This window comes from Hemiscyllium ocellatum, chromosome 17, assembly GCF_020745735.1.
Source record: "Hemiscyllium ocellatum isolate sHemOce1 chromosome 17, sHemOce1.pat.X.cur, whole genome shotgun sequence".
Classification (NCBI taxonomy): Eukaryota; Metazoa; Chordata; class Chondrichthyes; order Orectolobiformes; family Hemiscylliidae; genus Hemiscyllium; species Hemiscyllium ocellatum.
Genome location: NC_083417.1, coordinates 2058556 through 2081390, shown reverse-complemented (window position 1 = coordinate 2081390; position 22835 = coordinate 2058556). Strand labels below are relative to the sequence as shown.

General features: G+C 47.4%; 1 protein-coding gene across 2 annotated transcripts in view; it reads right to left on the bottom strand.

Annotated features, from left to right (window-relative positions):
* Positions 1-22835, bottom strand: part of gpatch1 (G patch domain containing 1) — a 46847-nt gene that overhangs the window by 3352 nt on the left and 20660 nt on the right. The window contains exons 8-19 of one of the 2 annotated variants that reach the window (XM_060837912.1): positions 22618-22765; positions 22436-22515; positions 15626-15830; positions 10144-10386; positions 9222-9400; positions 8082-8209; positions 6763-6887; positions 6489-6673; positions 4854-5052; positions 4069-4170; positions 1573-1724; positions 868-1031 (exon numbers count right to left, since the gene is read on the bottom strand). In XM_060837912.1, coding sequence (XP_060693895.1) covers positions 868-1031; positions 1573-1724; positions 4069-4170; positions 4854-5052; positions 6489-6673; positions 6763-6887; positions 8082-8209; positions 9222-9400; positions 10144-10386; positions 15626-15830; positions 22436-22515; positions 22618-22765 — 1910 coding nt within the window. Of the gene's footprint in view, positions 1-867; positions 1032-1572; positions 1725-4068; positions 4171-4853; positions 5053-6488; positions 6674-6762; positions 6888-8081; positions 8210-9221; positions 9401-10143; positions 10387-15625; positions 15831-22435; positions 22516-22617; positions 22766-22835 lie in introns of those variants that run through there. The other variant, XM_060837913.1, reaches the window with a different exon arrangement.

Sequence of the window (22835 nt, the reverse complement as noted above, 5' to 3'; positions counted from 1 at the left end):
GAGGATTTGGGTGATGGAGTTTAATCTGAACAAATGTGAGGAGATGCTTTTTGGAAGGGCTAATGTAGGAGGAGAGTATACAGTAAATGGCAGGTCCCTTAGCAGCAACATACAGAGGGAGCTGGGCATCCAGGTCCCACAGTTCCCTGAAAGGAGCATCACAAGAGGATAAGGTAGTCTGGAGGACATACTGCATCCTTACCTTCATTGGTCGGGGCATACAGCATGAAAATTGGCGACTCATGTTGTAGCTGTACAGGACTTTATTTAAGCCACAGTTCTGGGTGCCACACTACCAGAAAGATGTGGAGGCTTTGGAGAGGGTACAGAGATATTTACCAGGATGTTGCCTGATTTGGAAGGTATTAGCAATGAGGAGATATTGGACAAACTTGGTTTGTTTTCACTTGAATGTCAGAGGATGAGGGAGCAACTTGACAGAAGCTTACAAAATTGAGGCATGGATAGAATGGATAGTCCGAGTCTTTCTCCCAGCGTAGAAATGTCAATATCTACGGGACATAGGTGTAAGGTAAAACAGGGAAAATTTACAGGAGATGAGAGGCAGGTGTTTTACACAGAGAGTGGTTAAGTGCCTGGAATGTACTGCCAGAGGAGATGGAGATGGAGATGAATACAATACCAATGTTTAAGAGGCATTCTTGACAGGTACAGGAACAGCCAGGGTATAGAAGGATATTGACTATGTAGAGGCAAAAGGTTTTAGTTTGGAAAGGTTGGCATGGTGCTGATGGGCCAAAGGGTCTGTTCCTGTGCTGTACTGTTTTTTTTATTATTCCTTTAAATGAGGTAAGCACAAAGGGTCATATGGCCGACTCCTCCCCCATCTATGTTTCTAATACTCACCGCATGAGCAGATTTGCATCAGACTGGGGGTTTGTGTGGTCACTCACACCGTCACTCTGTTCAGATTCAGAGTCCCCTGAGCTGCTGTCGTTATTCTTCAGCTTCCTGCCCCTCAGCTTGGATTTGTGTTCGTGTTTGTGTTTGTGTTTTTTGTGTTTCTTTTTCTGCAGAAGAAGCAACAGAATTGCATTTCTGGAAAATTCACTCAGGATGTCCCAAAGACTGTCTCACATCCAATGAAAGCTTTCAAAGTATTTCCATAGTCTCACATAAGTAGTAAATGGACAGGCAATCCCTCCGCACTGACCGTCCGACATGACGTGGCGCTCTCTCTGCGCTGACCTTCCAACACGACGCTGTGCTCCCCCTGCGCTGACCCCCCGACACTGCGCAGCGCTCCCTCTGCGCTGACCCTCCGACACAGTGCTGCGCTGACCCTCTGTTGCGGTGCAGCGCTCCCTCAGCACTGACCGTCTGACAGTGCAGTACCCCCTCAGTGCAGACCTTATTAACACTGGGCCAGTGTTCCTGATGCTGCATTGCACAGTCACAGTGGGATGGTGAGGTAGAGCAGTCTCTGCATTTCCTGAAATGTGGGAATGTGAGACCCTGACACACCATCTCAAAGCAACAAGGCAGCCTATGTGCAGAGTGTTTTGATGTGGTTCCACATGCTCCTTTGTCTCTCACACCGTCTGAACTGACCTTCTCCTTTCTCGCTTTCCTTTCCTTCCTGTCTTTGTGCTTCTTTCTCGGTTTCCCTTTCGGCTGAGCTGTCCCGCTGCTGCCTCCCTCTAGCCATTTGCATCTTGTTACCGGGGAAACCACAGTGTCATCAGGTGGCAGTTTGGTGTTACCTTCAGTTTAACAAAACATGAGAAAGCGAGTAGTCAATGAATGGCAGGGCACAGGGAACTCTGACAAACAGAGGGATCTCGGGGAACGTGACCACAGATCCCCGAAGGTGGCATGGCAGATTAAAAAGGAGTGATTAAGGAGGCTTACAGGACACCAGTCCTTATCAGTTGTGGCATAGATTATAAGAGCAGGGAGGTTATGTTGGAATGGTACAGTACTTTGGTTAGGGCACGGCTGGGAAACTGTAACTCTATAGGAAGGATGTGATTACGCTGGAGGGAGGGGCTGCAGGGGAGATTCACCAGGATGTCACATTTGAGTGATGGAGAGAGGCTGGATAAGCTCAGGATGTTTTCTTTGGAGCAGAAACAGCTGAGTGGGGTGTAAGATTATGGGGGATTGTGGACAGGGTGAATTGAAAGGCTGCATCATTTTACAATCAAAGACAGGAGGCTCAGAAGAGAATTCAAGAAAACACCTTTGAACAGGATGATGTCAATCTGGAATGTACTGTCTGGGAGGGGAGTTGAGACAGGAAACCTCGCAACCTTTAACATTTACTTGGATGAGCCACTTAAATGTTAGAACATCGACAGCTAAGGGCCCAGTGCAGGTGAAGAGGAGCTTTTGCTGCTGCAGACTCTATGAATCTTTGCTGTACTGTGACAACGCACTGTCCATCAGTGATCCACCGAGAGCATGTCTCATACTGGACACTGCCCACATAAAGGACGTTCTGTCAAAGCTTTTCATCTTTAGCTCATCAAGACATTTCACAGGAAACACCAATATTCAGGGAAATCCCCATTATACTGCAGGAGGGTGCTGATTATAAGATAAATGGACTCTGATTGATACAGAACTTGACATGGAGATTGCACCAGGCAATGATGATTGACAGTTAACTGCCATCTTTAGATTAAATTAGATTACTTACAGTGTGGAAACAGGCCCTTCAGCCCAACAAGTCCACACTGACCCCCCCAAAGCGCAATCCACCCAGATCCATTCTCCTACATTGACCCCTTACCTAACACTACGGGCAATTTAGCACGGCCAATTCACCTGACCCGCACATCTTTGGACTGTGGGAGGAAACCGGAAACCGGAGGAAACCCACGCAGACACGGGGAGAACGTGCAAACTCCACACAGTGAGTCACCTGAGTCGGGAATTGAACCCGGGTCTCTGGCGCTGTGAGGCAGCAGTGCTAACCACTGTGCCACCGTGCCACCCACATCTTTGTTTAAATTTCTTCTACCAACGGGAACCAGAGGGGTCAGTGGGAATGGAGAGGAGTGGGTCAGCTGGAGTGTAGCAGGGTCAGGGGTCAGTGGGCCCAGAGCAGAGCGGTAACTTGGGAAGGGGAGAAGGGGAGAAGGGGGAGGACAGCGGAGAGGGGGGAGGACAGCGGGGACGGGGTGGGGGGGGTGGGAGGACAGCAGGGACGGGGGGGTGTCAGTGGGGAGGAGGGGTCAGAAGGAATGGAGGTGGTCATCAGATGGGACGGAGGGAGGGTGGGGGAGATGGTACTGATTGGGAACTGATGGAGCCCAGTCAGACCCATGTGGAAGCCCTTACAGAAAGACAGCACTGTCTGTCTTTTTAGCTCCCTTTCTTATTCTCTTATCTACGTATATTTATAACGTACTGTAACATTTTATTCATTTTCTCTAATTATTGTACTGAGGTTCTGTACCTGGGTACTCTGTCCCTAAGATGGCACCAGATTGCTGACATTGTACACTCTCACTGTCCCCTCGTTCCCTTGGAACGCGAGTACACGGGACAATAAACCTCATTCCAATTCCCTTCCGTCTGCTCACTGACCTGCCCGCCATTGGCAATGGTTCCTCCCTTTCCTTTTGTTTGTTTTTATACCTGATGTGAGTGTTATACATTTATTGACCATCCCTGATTGCCCAGAAAGCCACATTGCTGTGGGTCTGGAGTCACGTGCTGGTCAGAGTTCCTTCCAAGTGGTTTCACGGTCACCATTCAAGACCAGATTGTTTTAAACTGAATTTAAATTCCGCCAGCTGTTATTGCCCCAGAGTATTTGTTGGGACCTTGGGATTCCCAGTCTAATCTCATTTCCTTGACATCAGGTTGAATAAGTTGCAGGTTATGTAGAGACATGTTTTCATTCAATTCCTGCTCATAGCACAAATGGCAATGCTTTAAACAACCTTCTGATTCACCAGCACTATCTCATAAAACATATTACTGTACATTGCCCCGAAATGCACACTACAACTAAGGCATAACCAGTGTTTTACGAAGTCTTTAGGATAACTGCCTTGCTCTGTATCAACAGTATTAAGAGAGGGATTAGTATCTCACCAAAGCGGAGAGCTGGAGGGAGCTGGGGCCCGAACTCTTCCCCGCCCTTCAGATACTCTGGGCTGCACTGCACAGGCTGTGGTCTTCCATCAAGTTCCTTCACTAAAGGCAAACAACAAGAAACCACTTTCAGTCAAAACACCCACCAATGGCCAGAGAGTAGACTGGGAGAACAGCTGTGAGCAAACCTCCTCACTGTCACTCTGGTGAAATTCTGCACGTGAGCAATAGATAAAACGGTGGTGAACTGATCATTAGAATCAAAAACAGTACATATAGTGTACACAGAGTACAGTTTCTGTGACAATATTCCCCATCACACACTTCCAGGACAGGTATAGCGCCGGGTAAAGCTCTCTCTGTTCTTGAAACAGAAAGTAAAGCTTCTTCTACACTGTCTCTCAATAGCCAGCACAGAGACAGCATGGGGTTAGATACAGAGTAAAGCGCTCTCTCATTAAACACACCCAGGTCAGGAACAGCACAGGGTTACAGTAAAGCTCATGTACCACTCACAGCACAGGAGAAAGTGAGAATTGCAGATGCTGGAGACCAGAGTTGAAAAATGTGGTGCTGGAAAAACACAGCAGGCCAGACAGCATCCGAGGAGCAGGAGAATCGACGTTTCAGGCATAAGTCTATCTTCAGCACAGCCCTGTAGGGAAGAGTCTGCAAGGTATTGCTATGGCTACTCTCTATAAATGTTGCATTGAGTCATTCGGAAGGAACCATCATTGGCTACATTCAACCCTTTGGTTGCAATCAAGAGGGCTGAACAAACTAACCTGGCTGAAGGTCTGCTGGAGGGTCAGGAGGTCCAGACTGGACTGAAACATGTCCCCCAGCAGCAGGGTCCACTTCACTGGTGTCCTCACCTTCATCCTCTTCAGAGGAGGAAGAAGACGACTTCTCCTCAGATGAGCTGGTGAAGATAGCTTTAAACAAGTCCATGGATGGCCGCTTTCCTTCCCCCTCAGCATCTTCCTGCAAGGAGGATAGAATATTACCTTTAATGATGGAGCAAAACTCAACAGCTATCCAATCAAATACTCGGACGGATCCACAGCCACAGTATTGCATCCAGTTCTGGTCAGCATGCTTTCCAAAGGACAGGGAGGTCTCTCAGAGTGCAGAGTTGATTTAACAGACTGGTTGCATGGAGGGGGGATTGGAGCTGCCAGGTTTGGTTGGAGAAACTGGGGCCGTTTGCCTTGGAAAAGAGGGGAAAGTGGAATGTTTCTGAAAAGATTATTTAAGGTAGACAGAGGGAAAATGGCTCTCTTACTCTATCATCTGATTCTGTTCTTTCGCACATGTCTCATTCCCTCCTCGTTCACTGTATCAATTGTTATTCACTCCAGGTAGAATGTTCTCCCCACTCTGGGTAAAGGAGCTCCCTCCAAATTACCAGTTGTATTTTTGTTTGACTCTCTTAGATCTGGCCTTTTTCCAAAGTGAAGACCATTGGAAGTATAAAAGAAACAGATAAAAAGAGACAGCCAGCATGGTGTCAGGGGTGGTAAACCATGTTTGAGTGTAGCTGTCCAATATAAAACAACACTGAGTGCAAACTAGGCCCAAGGATTGTTTGTGCCTGAAATGTGGCCAACAGTGTTAGCCTGACCAGATCAGCGTGGGACTGGAGTCACATATAGACCAGACCAGAGTGGGACTGGAGTCACATATAGACCAGACCAGATCAGCGTGGGACTGGAGTCACATACAGACCAGATCAGTGTGACTGGAGTCACATACAGACTAGACCAGATCAGATCAGAGTGGGACTGGAGTCACATATAGACCAGACCGGATCAGAGTGGGACTGGAGTCACATACACGACGGCTGGAGGAGGAGCGCCTCATCTTCCGCCTGGGAACCCTCCAACCACAAGGTATGAATTCAGATTTCTCCAGCTTCCTCATTTCCCCTCCCCCCACCTTGTCTCAGTCGGTTCCCTCAACTCAGCACCGCCCTCCTAACCTGCAATCCTCTTCCTGACCTCTCCGCCCCCACCCCACTCCGGCCTATCACCCTCACCTTGACCTCCTTCCACCTATCCCACCTCCATCGCCCCTCCCCCTAGTCCCTCCTCCCTATCTTTTATCTTAGCCTGCTTGGCTCTCTCTCTCTTATTCCTGATGAAGGGCTTATGCTCGAAACGTCGAATTCTCTATTCCTGAGATGCTGCCTGGCCTGCTGTGCTTTGACCAGCAACACATTTGCAGCTGGAGTCACATATAGACCAGAGTGCGACTGGAGTTATGGGTGACTTTTCTGAACAATCCTTATCAATATTTCTATACAATAATCTCTAGGAGTCCACATGAACCGGATTCGCAAGTCCGCACCTACGTTCTTGTTTTGGCTATCAGAAAATCCCCTCGGGGAGCACATTCTCACCACTGCCCAGGGCACCCACCAGCTCTGCAGTTTCAGTTTCTGGGCCTTGTTGGACTTCTTTCTCCGTGTGCCGAGTTAAACTTGTTTCGCCTGCCGAATCCGATCCAACCAGTCCGGAAGTATGATCAATCAGACCTTTCCCCTTATCCTCTGCCGACACGTCCCACCGAGATGGTCTCCTGGATTCAGGAGGTTTCAGAGCTCCTGCACAAAACAGCAGAGACAACATTACACATCCATTAACCCAGGGACAGGCTCAAAGACCGCACATTGATTTTATAATAGGTACTCACTAGTATGTTTTATAGTTTCCGTTTTAGATTCCATTTTTCGGGGTTCAGGAGCCGTGTGGACATTTAAAAAGTTGAACACCGAATATTTATCCCTCTTGACCTTGAGCAGCCCAGACTTTGTGGACCTGCAGAATGATGGAGAGTAACAAGCTGTGGCCACCAGGAGGCAGTATGGGTTAACAGAGCAATGACCAGAGCAGCAGCAGCTCATTCAGGCAGAGGCAGAGACAGTGCAGCAATGTGTCAACATCCATATTCAACACGCAACTCCAGGGTCCCTGGATTCACCTCATCCCATTTCATCAACCTTCTCAGAGCAGGGAATGATTGTCGATTTGAGCCCACTCTGAAGGAAGTCAGACAATACAGGATCGAGGTAATGCTCCCCGTTCGGAGACACAGGATCAGGGCTTGGCCATTCAAACCTGATGTTGATCTGAGCTATACCATGCTGCTTTCTAGAAGCTGAAGGAGGAAGGAGTCAAGATTGAGCAGCCTTGGGAATTGTTTTGGGATAAGGAAATGCTGCTTAAAACAGCCTTGTGTTTGGCTGAACTGCAGGGTATTGTAAAGCTGAAAATGCCAAGAGCAGCAGTGTGCAGAAAACACCCAGAGATTGCAGAGCGAGAAACATTCATCGCTTTCATTCTGTCTCTAACCCCACTGAGGAAACCAGGAAAGACAGAATTCCAAGTTCATCTGATCAACCATTAGATCGAAGAACAACCATCACCTACAGAAAACAGGATATCAACATTGCAAGAAATGAACTTGCACGGTCTGGAAATTTGTTTCCTTTCTCCAGCCCGGTAGACAGGTTATCTGTTTGTCTTTTGTTTATCTTCACTGTAAATGTGTTTGTGGGTGTAAGGTTCCAAAGGAGTAAAGTCTAAGTTGCATAAATTAGAAATTGTTTTTACAGATCTTTTTAAAAGCCAAATCTTTATTTTACTGTTACTGAAGGAACATGATATTAATCACTTCAGACCTGAACAATAATCAGTCAGGCAGAGTGGTCACTTTGGTGGTCTCATTGGGAGTTATATTAAACAGTTTGTGATGGCTGTGGAACAGTGGGACACAACAAACAGCACACCCTACCCAGGTCATCACAGTAGCATTGGCATAGCCCGACCATTGCCATAGGGCTACTCTCAGGGAGGAGAGGGGCAGAGGGGGGCACCATTGGTGGAGATTTAACCAGAGAGTCACTTCACCTAGGGCAAGGGGAAAGGCTGAGAAGGAGAGTCCTTCGCAGTTACCTGAACCAGTTGTGACAAAGTGCTAGTGTGAGGGACTGATTATAATTCTGTACATACCCAGGGTAAGGATCAGGGACATTGAATCGTTTGCAGAGAAGTTTCTCGGGATGCCATTCAAACTTGTCCCTGGTGAGACGACCAAACATCTTCATTTTGACTGCAGCCTCTTGGTCATTGACGTCACTCTGAGGAAGAGGAGAGTCATCACTGGGTGGATCAGATCCTCACTACAAGGCATTCAAATACAAGACAAGCCTGTCTTCGGTGGGGGGGGGAGAACAGTGGTTTGTGGGAGGGGGTAGAATACTATAGGGATGAGACCGAATTCTCTTTTTGGTTGCCTTGTCTTTTTTTCCCTGATTATTTGAATTCTGCTCGGATTGTGACTGAGCTGACGGGCAGAATCCAATCACTCCGAGTCTGGGCACTTCAGGGCAGTACATAATGGATTCACTCACGTCTATATGCCAGATTGTGAGCCAAGTCATACACACAGCATAGACAATCACTATCCACAGGAATGAAGGGAATATAATGAATCATCGTTCTTTAAGTCAATGCCAGAGATGTGTGCAATGTGGCCACTTTTGGCTGTCCCTGCAATCCCTGACCCTCCATCCAACAGTACACACAGGAACAAACCCTCCGGCCCAATACATCTGTGCCAACCATGATGCCATTTTCAATAGAACCCCTACAAGTGTGGAAGCAGGTCATTCAGCCCAGAGTCCACACTAGCCCTCTGAAGACCATCCACTCTAATCCACCACATCTCTATAACCCTACATTTCCAATGGCCAATCTATTTAATGTGCACATCTCTGGATCCTATGGGCAATGTAACAGGGCCAATCCTCCTAACCTGCACATTGTTGGGCTGAAGCACCCAGAGGAAACTAACACAGACACGTGGAGAATGTTTGTGTGGAGTTTGCATAGTCACCCACAGGTGGAATCAAACCCGGGTCTGTGGTGCTGTGAGACAGCAGTGCTAACCACTGAGCCACCGTGCAGCCCCAGATGTAATCCCATTGCTGGCACGTGGTCTGTATTTCTCAAGTCTCTACCCGCTCACATGTCTGTCTAAACGCCTCTTCAACACTGCTATTGTATCTGTATCTCCCATCTCCCCGGCAGCACGTTCCTGGCATCGAACGGTGTCTGTGCAGTTCCCTCTCTGGCTCAGCATTACTGTACCTCCTGTTGTTCAAGCACTTCCACTTTGTCCGTGTCGTCTGAAACCGTGGCCCGAGTGAAACGGGATGACAGGGAGGCACTGGTGGAACGATACAGCATTGCTGCTCGACTGAACTCATCCTGCTCCCGCTCTCGCTCCCACTCGGTCATGTTGGGGTCCAAGCAGCTGGCCAGGGCACCTGGGGGCAGAGGGTCCATCAATACCAGGTTTAATTAGCGGGCTGGTTACATCGACTCGACTCCTAGTCTCCTAAATAAGACGATCAAGGGGTGATCCCGGCAAGACATTTAAAATGATGAGAGATAATAGACTTTGTTTTGAGAGAGAAACTATTTCAACTGGAGTGAATGTCCAATATCTAGCATCTAAACCTTACATTCTGAAACGAGCTGTTCAAGAGTAATGTCACAGAAAAGGTGCGACGTCTCCCCCACGGGAAGACATTTCTGTTTGGGCTGAATTGAAAATTTTCAAACAAAGGCAATAGATTGTCACAAAACTAAAATACTGCAGATGCTGGAAATCTGAACTTAAACCAAAATACCGGAACTACTCAGCAAATCAGGTAGTATTTACAAAATGAAAACAGAGTTGATGTCTCAGGTTGCCTGTTGGCTGACTAATGAAAGTTAAGGATAACAAGGCCCTGAAGACCAAAGCACAACAGACTAGACTGTAAACACACAAGTGTTTAGATCAGAGTGGTGCTGGAAAAGCACAGCAGGTCAGGCAGCATCCGAGGAGCAGGAAAACCGACATTTTGGACAAAAGCCCTTGCCTGAAACGTTGATTTTCCTGCTCCTCGGATGCTGCCTGACCTGCTGTGCTTTTCCAGCACCACACTGATCTAAACTCTGGTTTCCAGCATCTGCAGTCCTCACTTGCCTTGTAAACATACAACCTTGATCTTGGGTAACTTACTGCTTTGGCCTGAGTTGAGCTTCTCCACATATTCCTCATATCTCTTCTGCTTCTCTGGATTCTTTAGAAAGGGTTTAAATTCAGTCGAACTTGTCAGCCTTGCTCCAAGTGCAGGAAGCTGGGAATCGCTGGGTTTCCCAGAGGATGGTGCCTGGCTCTGGACAGGCAGCCTCCTGGAAATTGCCTCCTGCTGCAGTCTCTCCTTGTCTTTCACTGTGAGCAGTTCAAACACTGAGCCAGGACCTGTTAAAACAAGCAGCCAATACTGCTCACTTTCACTAGAAACCATCCAGGACATTAATGACAGAATTATATCAACATCACTTCTCCAACGATAATCAGCAGGTACTTCACTTAGGGAGCACCTTTAAGTGGGGAAACCATCCCTGGCAGCTTCACAGGAGCATGGTCTTAACCATTTAACACTAGGCCACACTCACTCCAAGTGAATCAAAAGCTTGTGTAAAGCAGAAGGTTTTAATGAGTAATTTAATTAAAGGAGGAGAATGGAATTGTGTTGTTTGGAAAATACAAGAGTCTTAAAAGACACAGGTAGTTGAAGACACATCCAACAATGATCGAGCCAGGAAAACTGAGAATGCAGAAAGCCAGAATTTGATGAACACAAATATCTCAACAATGTTACTCAGCAATAACCTGCTCAGTTGGGCTCCACCAAGGCCAAGCTTGGGTTCCCCCAGGGGCACTCAGCTCCTGACCTCATTCCAGCCTTGGGTCAAACATGGACAAAACAGCTGAATTCCAGAGGGGAGGGGAGAGTCCCTGCCCTCGACATCAAGGCTGCATTCGACCGGGTGTGGTATCAAGGAGCCCTGGCAAAGCAGGAATCAATGGGTATCAGGGGGCAAACACTATGGTAATCGGAATCATTCCTGGCAAATAGGAAGATGGTGGTGGTTGTTGGAGGTCATTCATCTCAGCTCCAGGACATCTCTGCAGGAGTCCCTCAGGGGAGTGACCTCGACCCAACCATCTTCAGCTGCTTCATCAATGACCTTGTCTCCATCAGAAGGTCAGAACTGGAGTCAATGGGTATTAGGAGGCAAACTCAGGGGCCAGGTGATTGGAATCATACCTGGTACATAGGAAAATATTCACCAATGATTGTACAATGTCCAGCACCATGTTCAAATGCAACAAGACCTGGGTTTGGGCTGACAGGTGACAACCAGCATTCTGGTTACATAGTTGCCTGGCAATGACAATCTCCAACAGCAGAGAATCTAATCATTGCTCTTAATATTCAATGACATTACTCACACTGAATCCCTCCTATCAACACCCTGAGGATTGACCAGAAACCGAATTCCAGGAACTCAACTCTGGAACGCTCTACCTGCAAGTGCAGTGGACGGAGGTTCAATTGAAAATGTGTTGCTGGTTAAAGCACAGCAGGTTAGGCAGCATCCAAGGAGCAGGAAATTCGACGTTTCGGGCATAAGCCCTTCATCAGGAATGCTGGCACACTCTCCTCATTCCTGATGAAGGGCTTATGCCCGAAACGTCGAATATCCTGCTCCTTGGATGCTGCCTAACCTGCTGTGCTTTAACCAGCAACACATTTTCAGCTGTGATCTCCAGCATCTGCAGACCTCACTTTTTACCCGGATGTTCAATTGAAGCATTCTCAGGAACATAGGAATTAGGAGTTGGAGTAGGCAATTCAGTCCTTCAAGCCTGCTTCACCATTTAACTTGAACATAGCTGATCTTATCCTAGTTTCAACTCAATTTTCCTGCCTGCTCCCCACAGCCCTTTATTCCACTTTTCATCAGAGACATATCCATTTCTTTCTTGAATCTATTGATTGATTTTGCCTTGCCTGCACTCTGGGGCAGTTCCAGATTCACAACCCTCTGAAAAGAAGTACTTTCTCCTCATCTTAGTCGTGAACCTATCTCCTCTCATTCTATATCGATGACCTCTTGTTTGAGACTGCCCCAAAGGGGGAAAAGCTGTTCAACGTTCACTTTACCAATCCCCATTAGCATTTTATATACCTCAACCCGATCTCCCTCATTCTTCTGAACTAGGTTATTCAACTGCTCCTCGTACAACAGCCCTTTCGTTCCTGGAATCAATCCAGTGAACTTCCTCTGCACTGCCTCCAGTACCACCACATTCTTCCTCAAGCAACAAGACTAAAACTGAACGCAATACACCAGGTGTGGTTTCATCAACACCTTATATAATTGTAACAATACTTCTTTCAAATCATTGATAGGCACAGCATGGTAACAGACCCTGTGGTCCAACTAGTCCATGCTGACCAAGACCTTTTGCAAGAAACGCTAAGGTTCCATTTGCCTTTCTAAATAGATGCTGCACTTGAATAGGCACTTTCTCCAATTCATGTTCAAGAACACCCAGATCCCTCTGAATAGATGCACTTTGAATGCTCCTTCCATTTAAATAATTTGCTCTTTTATTTTCTGGCCAAAATGGACAGCTTTGCACTTATCCACATTAAACTCCATCTGCCAGACTCAGGCCCATTCTCCAAGCCTATCAATATCCACCCGGAAATCTTTATGTCCTCATTACAGACTGCTTTCCCACTATTGTAGTCACATCTGTGAGTATTGCGCTGTTACACAATCCCAGCTGGCTAATTATTTATATAGACTGTAAACAGCTGAGGTCCAAGAACTAAACTTTGTGACACACCACTAGTTATAGTTGCCATCCAGAGAAGGACCCATTTATCCCAACAGTTAGCTTTCTATTAATCTGCCAATCCACTGACCAAGTCAATACTCCTCACTTAACCCCCTTCTAGATTAGACTTTAATGCAGCAGCTTGTCAAATGCCTTGTAGAATTCTAAATATATCACATCCACCAGATCCCCAATACCCACTGGACCCCAATATCCACTTGCTGCTTAACTCCTCAAAGAACTCCTGCAAAGTTAACAAGCACAATTTGTCCTTCATAAAACCATGCAGTCATTGGTGCATTGAGTTTTATTTTCCCCAAGTGTTGAGTTATGATTGACTCCAGCAACTCCCCCACGACACAGACCAAACTAACTGGTCTACAGATTCCCATTTTCTGCCTACTCTCTTTGTTTGGAAGGAGCGTGTCACATTGGCTGGTATTCATATCCACTGGGACCTCTCCAGAATCCAGGGAATTTTAGAATATCATAACTAATCCATCCATTCAAGAGGGTTGCTTAAATAGAGAAAAAAATAAATCATGAGACTTTCTTCCCCATGGCAGACATGTTGAAGATCAGAAAGCACAGGGTTTAAGGTGAGGAGCAAGGAGGTTAAGGATATCTGAGAAGGTGACAGCTATATGGAACACATCACCTGAGGGGGTGAGGAATGCAGCGACTGGTTGAGTACTTAAAATGGCTTTCAGTCAGCTGTGGACCAAGTGAGATCAGTGTTTGTTTGCCAGCACAGGTGTGGTGGGCTGAAGGGCCTGTTTCTTTGCTGCGTAACTCTGAAACAAGCAAAGGGTTGAGGAAAAGGCAGAAGAATGCTACTAACTCATTTGGAGAGCTGATGCTGACATGATGGGCTGAATGGCATCATCCTACAGCATTACTCAATGTGATTCTGTGATAAATACGGTGGAGACAAGAGCAGGTTAGCAGTCAGGCAAAGAGCACCACTCTAATCGAGACTCAGGTTACAGACTAGGAATTCTGCAGCAAGGCACAGGTCAGGAGTGTGAGGGAATACTCCCCACTTGCCTGGATGGGGGCAGCTCCAACAACACTCAAGAAGCTCAACACCTTCCGGGTCAAAGCAACCCACATGATTGGCACCACATGCACAAACACCCACTCCCTCCACCAACGATGCTCAGTAGCAGCAGTGTGTAGCATTTACAATATGCACTGCAGAAACTCACATTAGATCCTCAGACAGTACTTTCCAAACCAACAACAATCAGCTAGAAGGGCAAAGGTAGCAGATACACTGGAACAGCACCTCTGCAAGTTCCCCTCCAAACCACTCACTGACGTGGAAATGTATCGCTCCTTCACTGTCTGAGTGTGACATCTCTGTGGGTGCCTGACACCCAGGAACTGCAATAGTTCAAGAAACTAGCTCATCATGACCTTCTCCGGGACAATTCAGGATGAACAACAAATGCTCAGTTCGCCAGCTCCACCTTCACCCAATAAATGATTTTTTAAAACTCTGAGTTCACAGAGTAACAGGAGCAATGCCATAGGGATCTGAAAACATGGATGAATTTTTTAAAATGCAAGTATTGATTGACCAAGATTCAATGTTGTTCAGGGAGCGTAAGAGTGATCAATAACAGATTTGGTGTGAGTTAAGAATCACTTCACATTTCCACAACTACCCTGAACTAACAAATGGGCAGAAGTTAATATTGCCAACACGCCATGGAGATATTCCTGCGATGAATGACAGGGCCCTCCACTGTAAGCTGAGTGCCAACCCTCTGCGACGCAGCACGACAAACCAACTGTCTGATCCTGTTCCCTAAACCTATATCCAGCCTTTGGCTGCAGATTATTTCAGTGCTCTGACCTGAGACAAAAGACTCTGTGTTCCCCCGAACTACAGGCTGTGACATTCTATTGCAAAATTGTCCAAATCCTTCTGCAGCCTCCCTGCCTCAACATGATCTGCGTGCCCGCCTATTTCATGGCTGTTTCTGCATAGCAGGATCCCACAGCAGCAATAGGATATTGCCCAAGTAATTAAGACTTAGTTATGTTAAAGGATGAATGTTTTCCAGGACACAGAATTCTGTGTTCCACATCAGGAGTGTGAGGGAATACTCCCCACTTGCCTGGATGGGGGCAGCTCCAACAACACTCAAGAAGCTCAACACCTTCCGGGTCAAAGCAACCCACATGATTGGCACCACATGCACAAACACCCACTCCCTCCACCAACGATGGTCCCGTGACCTTTTATATTTTCTGGCAAAGACAGACATTACTCTGATTTGACAAACCACCTGAGAGTGACAGTGACAGAGCAGCTCTCCATCTGTGGAACTCATTGCCACAGAGGGCCATGGAAGCAAGTCACTGACTGCATTTAAGACTGAGCTAGATAACTTTCTGATGAGTAAGGGGACCAAAAAGACAGGAGAATGGGATGGAGAAACAGATCAGTTATGATTGAACAGACCTGATGAGCCGAATGGCCTAATTTTGCTCCTGTACCTTATGGTTGTTATGTTTTCCACATTACAGCAGTCACCACTTCACTGGCTACAAAGAGTTTTGGGATGTCCCAGAATTGTGAAGGGTGCTACAGAAATGCAAGTTCTTTCTTCTTAGGCTGGAAAGGGCCAGGGTTTTTAAGTTTTGCTTTTTAGTGTTAACTCTCAAAAATTAAATCTTGCTGCAGAGTAGTTCGGCGCTGCGTGCGGACGCTGCGTGCCCTTGCTGCGCTGCGCTGCATACAGACACCGCGTATCGGTGCTGTGCTCTGTACAGATGCTGGACGTTCCAATACCTTGAAGAGCAGTTTCTCCAAGCAGTTGCCGTCTCTGTGTTGCATTCAGCTGGTGCCGTCCTCTCGGTCCTGTCTCAGTGCCATGCTGGCCAGTCGATGCCTCAAGTGCCTGTGCCACGATGGTGCTGACAGTACCGGGCACCACGACTGGTCGGAAGTAATGAACAGGCCTGTAGTCCCTCGGCAGGTCAGGGGGGCCATACACCTGACACATATAACAACGGGCAAGGTGTTAGACCGAGGAGGCCTTCCTCCCGGATTCACATGCACAGACACACCCCCACGTGCGCACACTCACACACACACACACACACACAGACACACACGGACGCGCGCGCACACAAACACACACAGACAGATCCCCTTGTTCTGTTGGAACAATGGGGCCTGAGCTTAAATCAGTGCACTGAGGGCGAAGGGGGAAGGCAATGGCCTTCAGGTTTTATCACTGGACGGCTATTCTAGAGACCACACTAATGTTCTGGGGACCTGGATTCAAATCTCACTACACTAGACAGCAAAATGTGAATTCCGTAGAACTCAGGAATTCAGAGCCTAATGATGACCATGAATCCATTCACAATTGTCAGGAAAAAAACCCACCTAATTCACTCAAGTCCTTCAGGGAAGGAAACTGCCGCCCTCCCCTGCTCTGGCCTCCACGTGACTCCACACCCACAGCAGTGTGGTTGACTCTTCACTACCCTCTGGGCAATAGGGAGGAGCAATAATACTGCCCAGCCAGAGGCACCCACATCCCGTGCACAGAAAAGATGGATTGCCACTTTGGGGCGGTCAGTGCTGGAAATGGCAGCCACTCTCCAATGATGCAGCACCGAAGCTACGTCAGAAGCAGTCTCAGTGCCTCTTCTGTCCTGCATGACTAAAGGAGGCCACTCAGCCCACATTTCCTGTGGTAGCTCTTCAAAAGAAGTATTCAAGTAACTCCACTCCAACCAGCTCCTTCTGCTTAGCCAAGGAAAGTTTTCCTTTCCAAATTTTTATTCATTTTCGAGTCACAGGGTCAGAGAGATGCACAGCATGGAAACAGACCCTTCAGTTCAACTCATCTACACTGACCAGATATCCCAACCTAACGCAGTCCCATTTACCAGCACCCGGCTCCAAACTCTTCCTATTCATATACCCATCCAGATGCCTTTTAAATGTTGTAATTGTACCAGCCTCCACCACTTCCTCTGGCAACTTATTCACACACGTACCACCCTCTGCATGAAAATGTTGCCCCTTAGGTCTTTTTTATATCTTTCCCCTCTCACCCTCAACCTATGCCCTATAGTTCTGGACTCCCCCACCCCAGGGAAGAGACTTTGTCTATTTATCCTATCCACGCCCCTCATGATTTTATAAACCTCTATAAGGTCATCCCTCAGCCTCCGACGCTCCAGCGAAAACAGCCTCTCCCTGTAGTTCAATCCCTCCAACCCTGGCAACGTCCTTTATATTTTAAAGTTTCATAATATCCTTCCTCTTGGAGGGAGACCAGAATTGCACGCAATATTCCAACAGTGGTCTAACCAATGTCCTGTACAGCCGCAACATGACCTCCCAACTCCTGTACTCAATACTCTGACCAATAAAGGAAAGCATACCAAACGCCTTCTTCACTATCATAGCTACCTGTGACTCTACTTTCAAGGAGCTATGAACCTCCACTCCAAGATCTCTTTGTTCAGCAACACTCCCTAGGACCTTACCATTAAGTGTATAAGTCCTGCTAAGATTTGCTTTCCCAAAATGCAGCACCTCGCATTTAGCTGAATTAAACTCCATCTGCCACTTCTCAGCCCATTGGCCCATCTGGTCCAGATCCTGTTGTAATCTGAGGTAACCTTCTTCGCTGTCCATTACACCTCCAATTTTGGTGTCATCTGCAAATTTACTAACTGTCCCTCTTATGCTCGCATCCAAATCATTTATGTAAATGACAAAAAATAGAGGACCCAGCACCGATCCTTGTGGCACTCCACTGGTCACAGACCTCCAGTCTGAAAAACAACCCTCCACCACCACCCTCTGTCTTCTACCTTTGAGCCAGTTCTGTATCCAAATGGCTAGTTCTCCCTGTATTCCGTGAGATCTAACCTTGCTAATCAGTCTCCCATGGGGAACCTTGGCGAATGCCTTACTGAAGTCCATATAGATCCCATCTACTGCTCTGCCCTCATCAATCCTCTTTGTTACTTCCTCAAAAAACTCAATCAAGTTTGTGAGACATGATTTCCCATGCACAAAGCCATGTTGACTATCCCTAATCAGTCCTTGCCTTTCCAAATACATGTACATCCTGTCCCTCAGGATTCCCTCCAACTTGCCCACCACTCAGGTCAGGCTCACTGGTCTATAGTTCCCTGGCTTGTCCATACCATCTTTCTTAAACAGTGGCACCACGTTTGCCAACCTCCAGTCTTCCAGCACCTCACCTGTGACTATCAATGATATAAATATCTCAGCAAGAGGCCCCACAATCACTTCTCTAGCTTCCCACAGAGTTCTTAGGTACACCTGATCAGGTCCTGGGGATTTATCCACTTTTATGCACTTCCTCCTCTGTAATATGGACATTTTGCAAGATGTCACCATCTATTTCCCCACAGTCTATACCTTCCATATCCTTTTCCACAGTAAATACTGATGCAGAATACTCATTTAATATCTCCCCCCTCTCCTGTGGCTCCACACAAAGGCCATCTTGCTGATCTTTGAGGGGCCCTATTCTCACCCTCGTTCCCCTTTTGTCCTTAATGTATTTGTAAAAACCCTTTGGATTCTCCTTAATTCTATTTGCCAAAGCTATCTCATGTCCCGCTTTTGCCCTCCTGAATTTCCTCTTAAATACACTCCTACTGCCTTTATACTCTAAGGATTCCCTCGATCTATCCTGTCTATACCTGACATATGCTTCTTTCTTTTTCTTAACCAAATTCTCAATTTCTTTCGTCATCCAGCATTCCCTAAACCTACCAGCCTTTCCTTTCACCCTGACAGGAATATACTTTCTCTGGATTCTCATTAACTCATTTCTGAAGGCTTCCCATTTTCCAGCTGTCCCTTTACCTGCGAACATCTGCCCCCAATCAACTTTTGAAGGTTCTTACCTGATACCGTCAAAATTGGCCTTTCTCCAATTTAGAACTTCAACTTTTAGATCTCATCACCCTAATTTTTCATAATCAACCTAAAACTCTTACAGATAAATGAGATCTCCTTACAAATTTGTTTCTCAATTTCCCGCTGACTATTGAGGGGTCTATAGTAACATCCTAATAAGGTGATCATGTGTTTCTTATTTCTCAGTTCCACCCAAATAACTTCCCTGGATGTATTTCCGGGAATATCCTCCCTCAGCACAGCTGTAACGCTATCCATTATCAAAAACACCACACCCCCACCTGTCTTGCCTCCCTTTCTATCCTTCCTGTAGCATTTGTATCCTGGAACATTAAGCTGCCAGTCCTGCCCATCCCTGAGCCATGTTTCTGTAATTGCGATGATATCCCAGTCCCATGTTCCTAACCACGCCCTGAGTTCATCTGCCTTCCCTATTAAGCAGCTTGGATTGAAATAAATGCAGTTTAATTGACCTTGTTCTCTGCTTTGTCCCTGCCTGCCCTGCCTGTTTGACTCGCTGCCTTTCCCAACTGTACCCGTCTCAGACTGATTTCTTTCCTCAATATTTCCCTATGTCCCACTCATACCTTTCCAAGTTTAAATCCTCCCAAGCAGCTCGAGCAAATCTCCCTGCCAGTATATCAGTCCCCTTCCAATTTAGGTGCAATCCGTCCTTCTTGTACAGGTCACTTCCAATGATCCAAAATTGTGAATCCTTCTCCCATACACCAGCTCCTCAGCCATGCATTCATCTGCTCTGTCCTCCTATTCCTGCCCTCACTAGCTCGTAGCACTGGGAGTAATCCAGACAGTACTACCCTCAAGGACCTTCTTTTTAAATTCCTACCTAACTTCCTATATTTTCCCTTAAGAATCTCATCATTTGCTCTCCCTGTGTAATTAGCTCCAATGTAAACAACGTCCTCCCGCTGATCCCTCTCCCCTTTGAGAATATTTTGGATCCTCTCAGCGATATTTGTGATCCTGGCACGATGGTGGAAAGACACCATTCTGACTTCTCACTGTCGGCCACAGAGTCGTGTGTTGTGCCTCTGGCTAGAGAGTCCCCTATCACAGTCAATCGCTTAGAACAAGGTATCCCGCTTTACGTTAGGGCCAGTCTCAGTACCAGACACCTGGCTGTTTGTGCTACATTCCTCTGAAGAGTGCATCACCCTCTACATTTTCCAAAACAGCATACTTGTTTGAGATGGAAATAGCCACAGGAGCTTCCTGCACTATCTGCCCCCTCTCCTACCTTTGCTGGAGGTCAGCCATCTCCCTGACTGCCTCTTCGATTTATCTCCTTCCCTGCACCTACCATTCCTCAAATCCCTAGCTCCTGTAAAGTCTTTATTGCTTCTAACTGCCATTCCAACTGATCTACATGGTCTGATAGGATTCGTAACTAAACACACTTCCTGCAGACATCACCATCAGTAACATGGAAACTCTCCCTAATCTCCTGCATCCATCAGGAAGAGCACATCACACTTCAGGCCACCTGAGCAATCTACAGACCCAGAAATTAGCCCCGCCTTACTGCTCTAAATGCACTGTTCCATGCTAACTCCATAGCTATGTTTTTATATTTTTAAAACTTTAATTGAGACAGATCTCAATAACATATAATCAAGAACAAACCCACTCTACTCACTCCCGTAGATTTACAGAAGGAAAACAGTGAGGTTCCACTTTAAAAAGGCACTGAGCTGGTTCCTGTGCTGTGAGCTCCCGTACACAGGCTTCTCCAAGGTCAGCTCTGAACTTCACTATTGGTTTATTTTTCTTAGAATGAACTCCAATGTCCCGAGACGCTTGAAACCAGACAGCAAAAGCGGCAGCTTGCTGCTGGGTCAGGCTGCTGTGCAAGTTTCCTTCTCAGTTTGATTCACTTCCCATGTGCTCACTACCTTTGTCCTCCTTGCTCCTTTTCAAAGGGCCTTTGTTTTGATCTTTTGACAATCATTGTTGAATTTTCTTTCAGCAACTCATTCCAGATCATAGCTCACTGTGTCAAAATATTTCCCATCCTCTCCTGATCACCTTGCCAAGGATTTTAAGTCTGTTCCTACAAAACAGATGGTTCTTCAACCTCAGACCTCGGGGAGGGAAGAGAGCCCCCTAGGAGAGGGGAGCTAGTGCCACCTGGTGGAGGGGGGGGGGAAGGGGAGGCAGCGCCTGCTTATCCCAGGAAGGTTCTGGTGGTCCTGAAGAAGAGTGCGGATTTGCTAGGATCTCCCATAACTGCTGAAGGTGTTTAAAACAATACAAGGATCTGATAGGCTGCTACAGAGAGTATTCATACCCTGAAGGAACTGGGCTGGGTAAATGGGGCTGAAATACAGATCGGCTCTGTGCCAGTGGGAATGGGAAACCAGCTGGATGGGGCTGAATAGCCAGCGGCCGAACACATCTGCACCCCCACCCCTCACCCCACCTCACCCCCACCACCCGGGACTCCAGGTCAGATGGGAATCATGTTTAGGTAGAAAACCAGCATTGGTTTTTGTAATTAATTTATTCAAGGGATTTATGCAAATTTCACTGTTACCATGGTTTTTCCTCACCCCCCAATCTTGTATAAATCAAATATTTGTTTGTTTAGAGTTGATCTTAAACAGGTTGGCTCAATAATGAAGTTACTCAAACTTATGAAATGACAAACAGGACAGGGCAGATTGGGTGGGGGAGGGGTTGCTAAGAGAGACAGGATGGGGCTATCTCGGGGAGCAAGGCAGACAGGGTGGGGCAGTCTGGGGGGGGGTAAGGCAGACAGGGTGGGGCAGTCTGGGGGGGTAAGGCAGACAGGGTGGGGCAGTCTGGGGGGGGGTAAGGCAGACAGGGTGGGGCAGTCTAGGGGGGGGTAAGGCAGGCAGGGTGGGGCAGCCTGTGGGGGGTAAGGTAGGCAGGGTAGGACAGTCTGGGGGGGTAAGGCAGGCAGGGTGGGGCAGTCTGTGGGGGGTAAGGCAGGCAGGGTGGGGCAGTCTGGGGGGGTAAGGCAGGCAGGATGGGGCAGTCTGGGGGGGGGTAAGGCAGACAGGGTGGGGCAGTCGGGTTGCATGCGTGATTTGTTTTCTCACAAAGCAGAAAGTAACCAAGTCGAGGGATCCTCACCACAACCTCTTCCTCTCATAGTCCTGTCCCTAATGCTGTCAGATAGTGGTCCTCCCAGATCACACAGAATCTGTGACCCACTGACTGAGTGGTCAATTGTGTTGGAACAAGAAAACATTTGGCCTATTGGCGCAGAGGTAACTCTGAGCAATGGCAGTACTTTCAGAAACCATGCATAGAGAGTGAAGCTCAGAAACAGGGGCTCTTAGTCCCATGTCAGTCAGTCACTCAACACACAAAGAGGCCATTCAGCCCAACTGCCCCATTTTGGGGATCATGCTCCACAGTAGCCTCTCCCCTCTCGATTCAATCTGCCCCTTCCCTTGTTTGGCCCTAGCCCTGTCGCTCCCGTGTCTTTATTCAGCCTACCCTGGAATGTATGAATGCTTGTTCATCTCAGCCACTACCTGCACAGCGGAGTTCCACATTCTCAGCACTCTCTCTCTGGAATGCTGATTGGGTTTGTTAGGGACTAGTTTGTGTGGCGTGACCCTGGTTCGGGCCTTCCCCACTTCCCTCAGCTTGCTTGTTAAGGGAGGCTGTCACACAGAAGGCACCTACCTTCTTGGGTTGAGCTGACTTGGAAGCCAAGCAGAAGCCCGCCAACATTTTCCCAACAGATCCGGCCTGAGGAATCGAACCTGGAACAGACAAGTCGGATTGAAATTCACCCTCTCCAAGGTCAACCTGAGCTTGGCAGCATCCTGCAGGGAGCTGCCCATCACCGTGTGACAAGCACTCACCTTTGGCGTTCTTGTATTGCTGTGGTGCAGTCCACCCATACAGGGCATCCTCTGGTTCCTCCTCTCTCAGTACAGTGTCATACTGGGACAGTGTATCCCTGGCATAGATATCATCATCCTCCTGCTCCAGGGCCCCCACACCGAATGCCTATTAAAGCAGTTAAAAAAACACAGTCAGTCTGACATCCTGCTGCCCAACCTGCCCACAGTGTAACCGA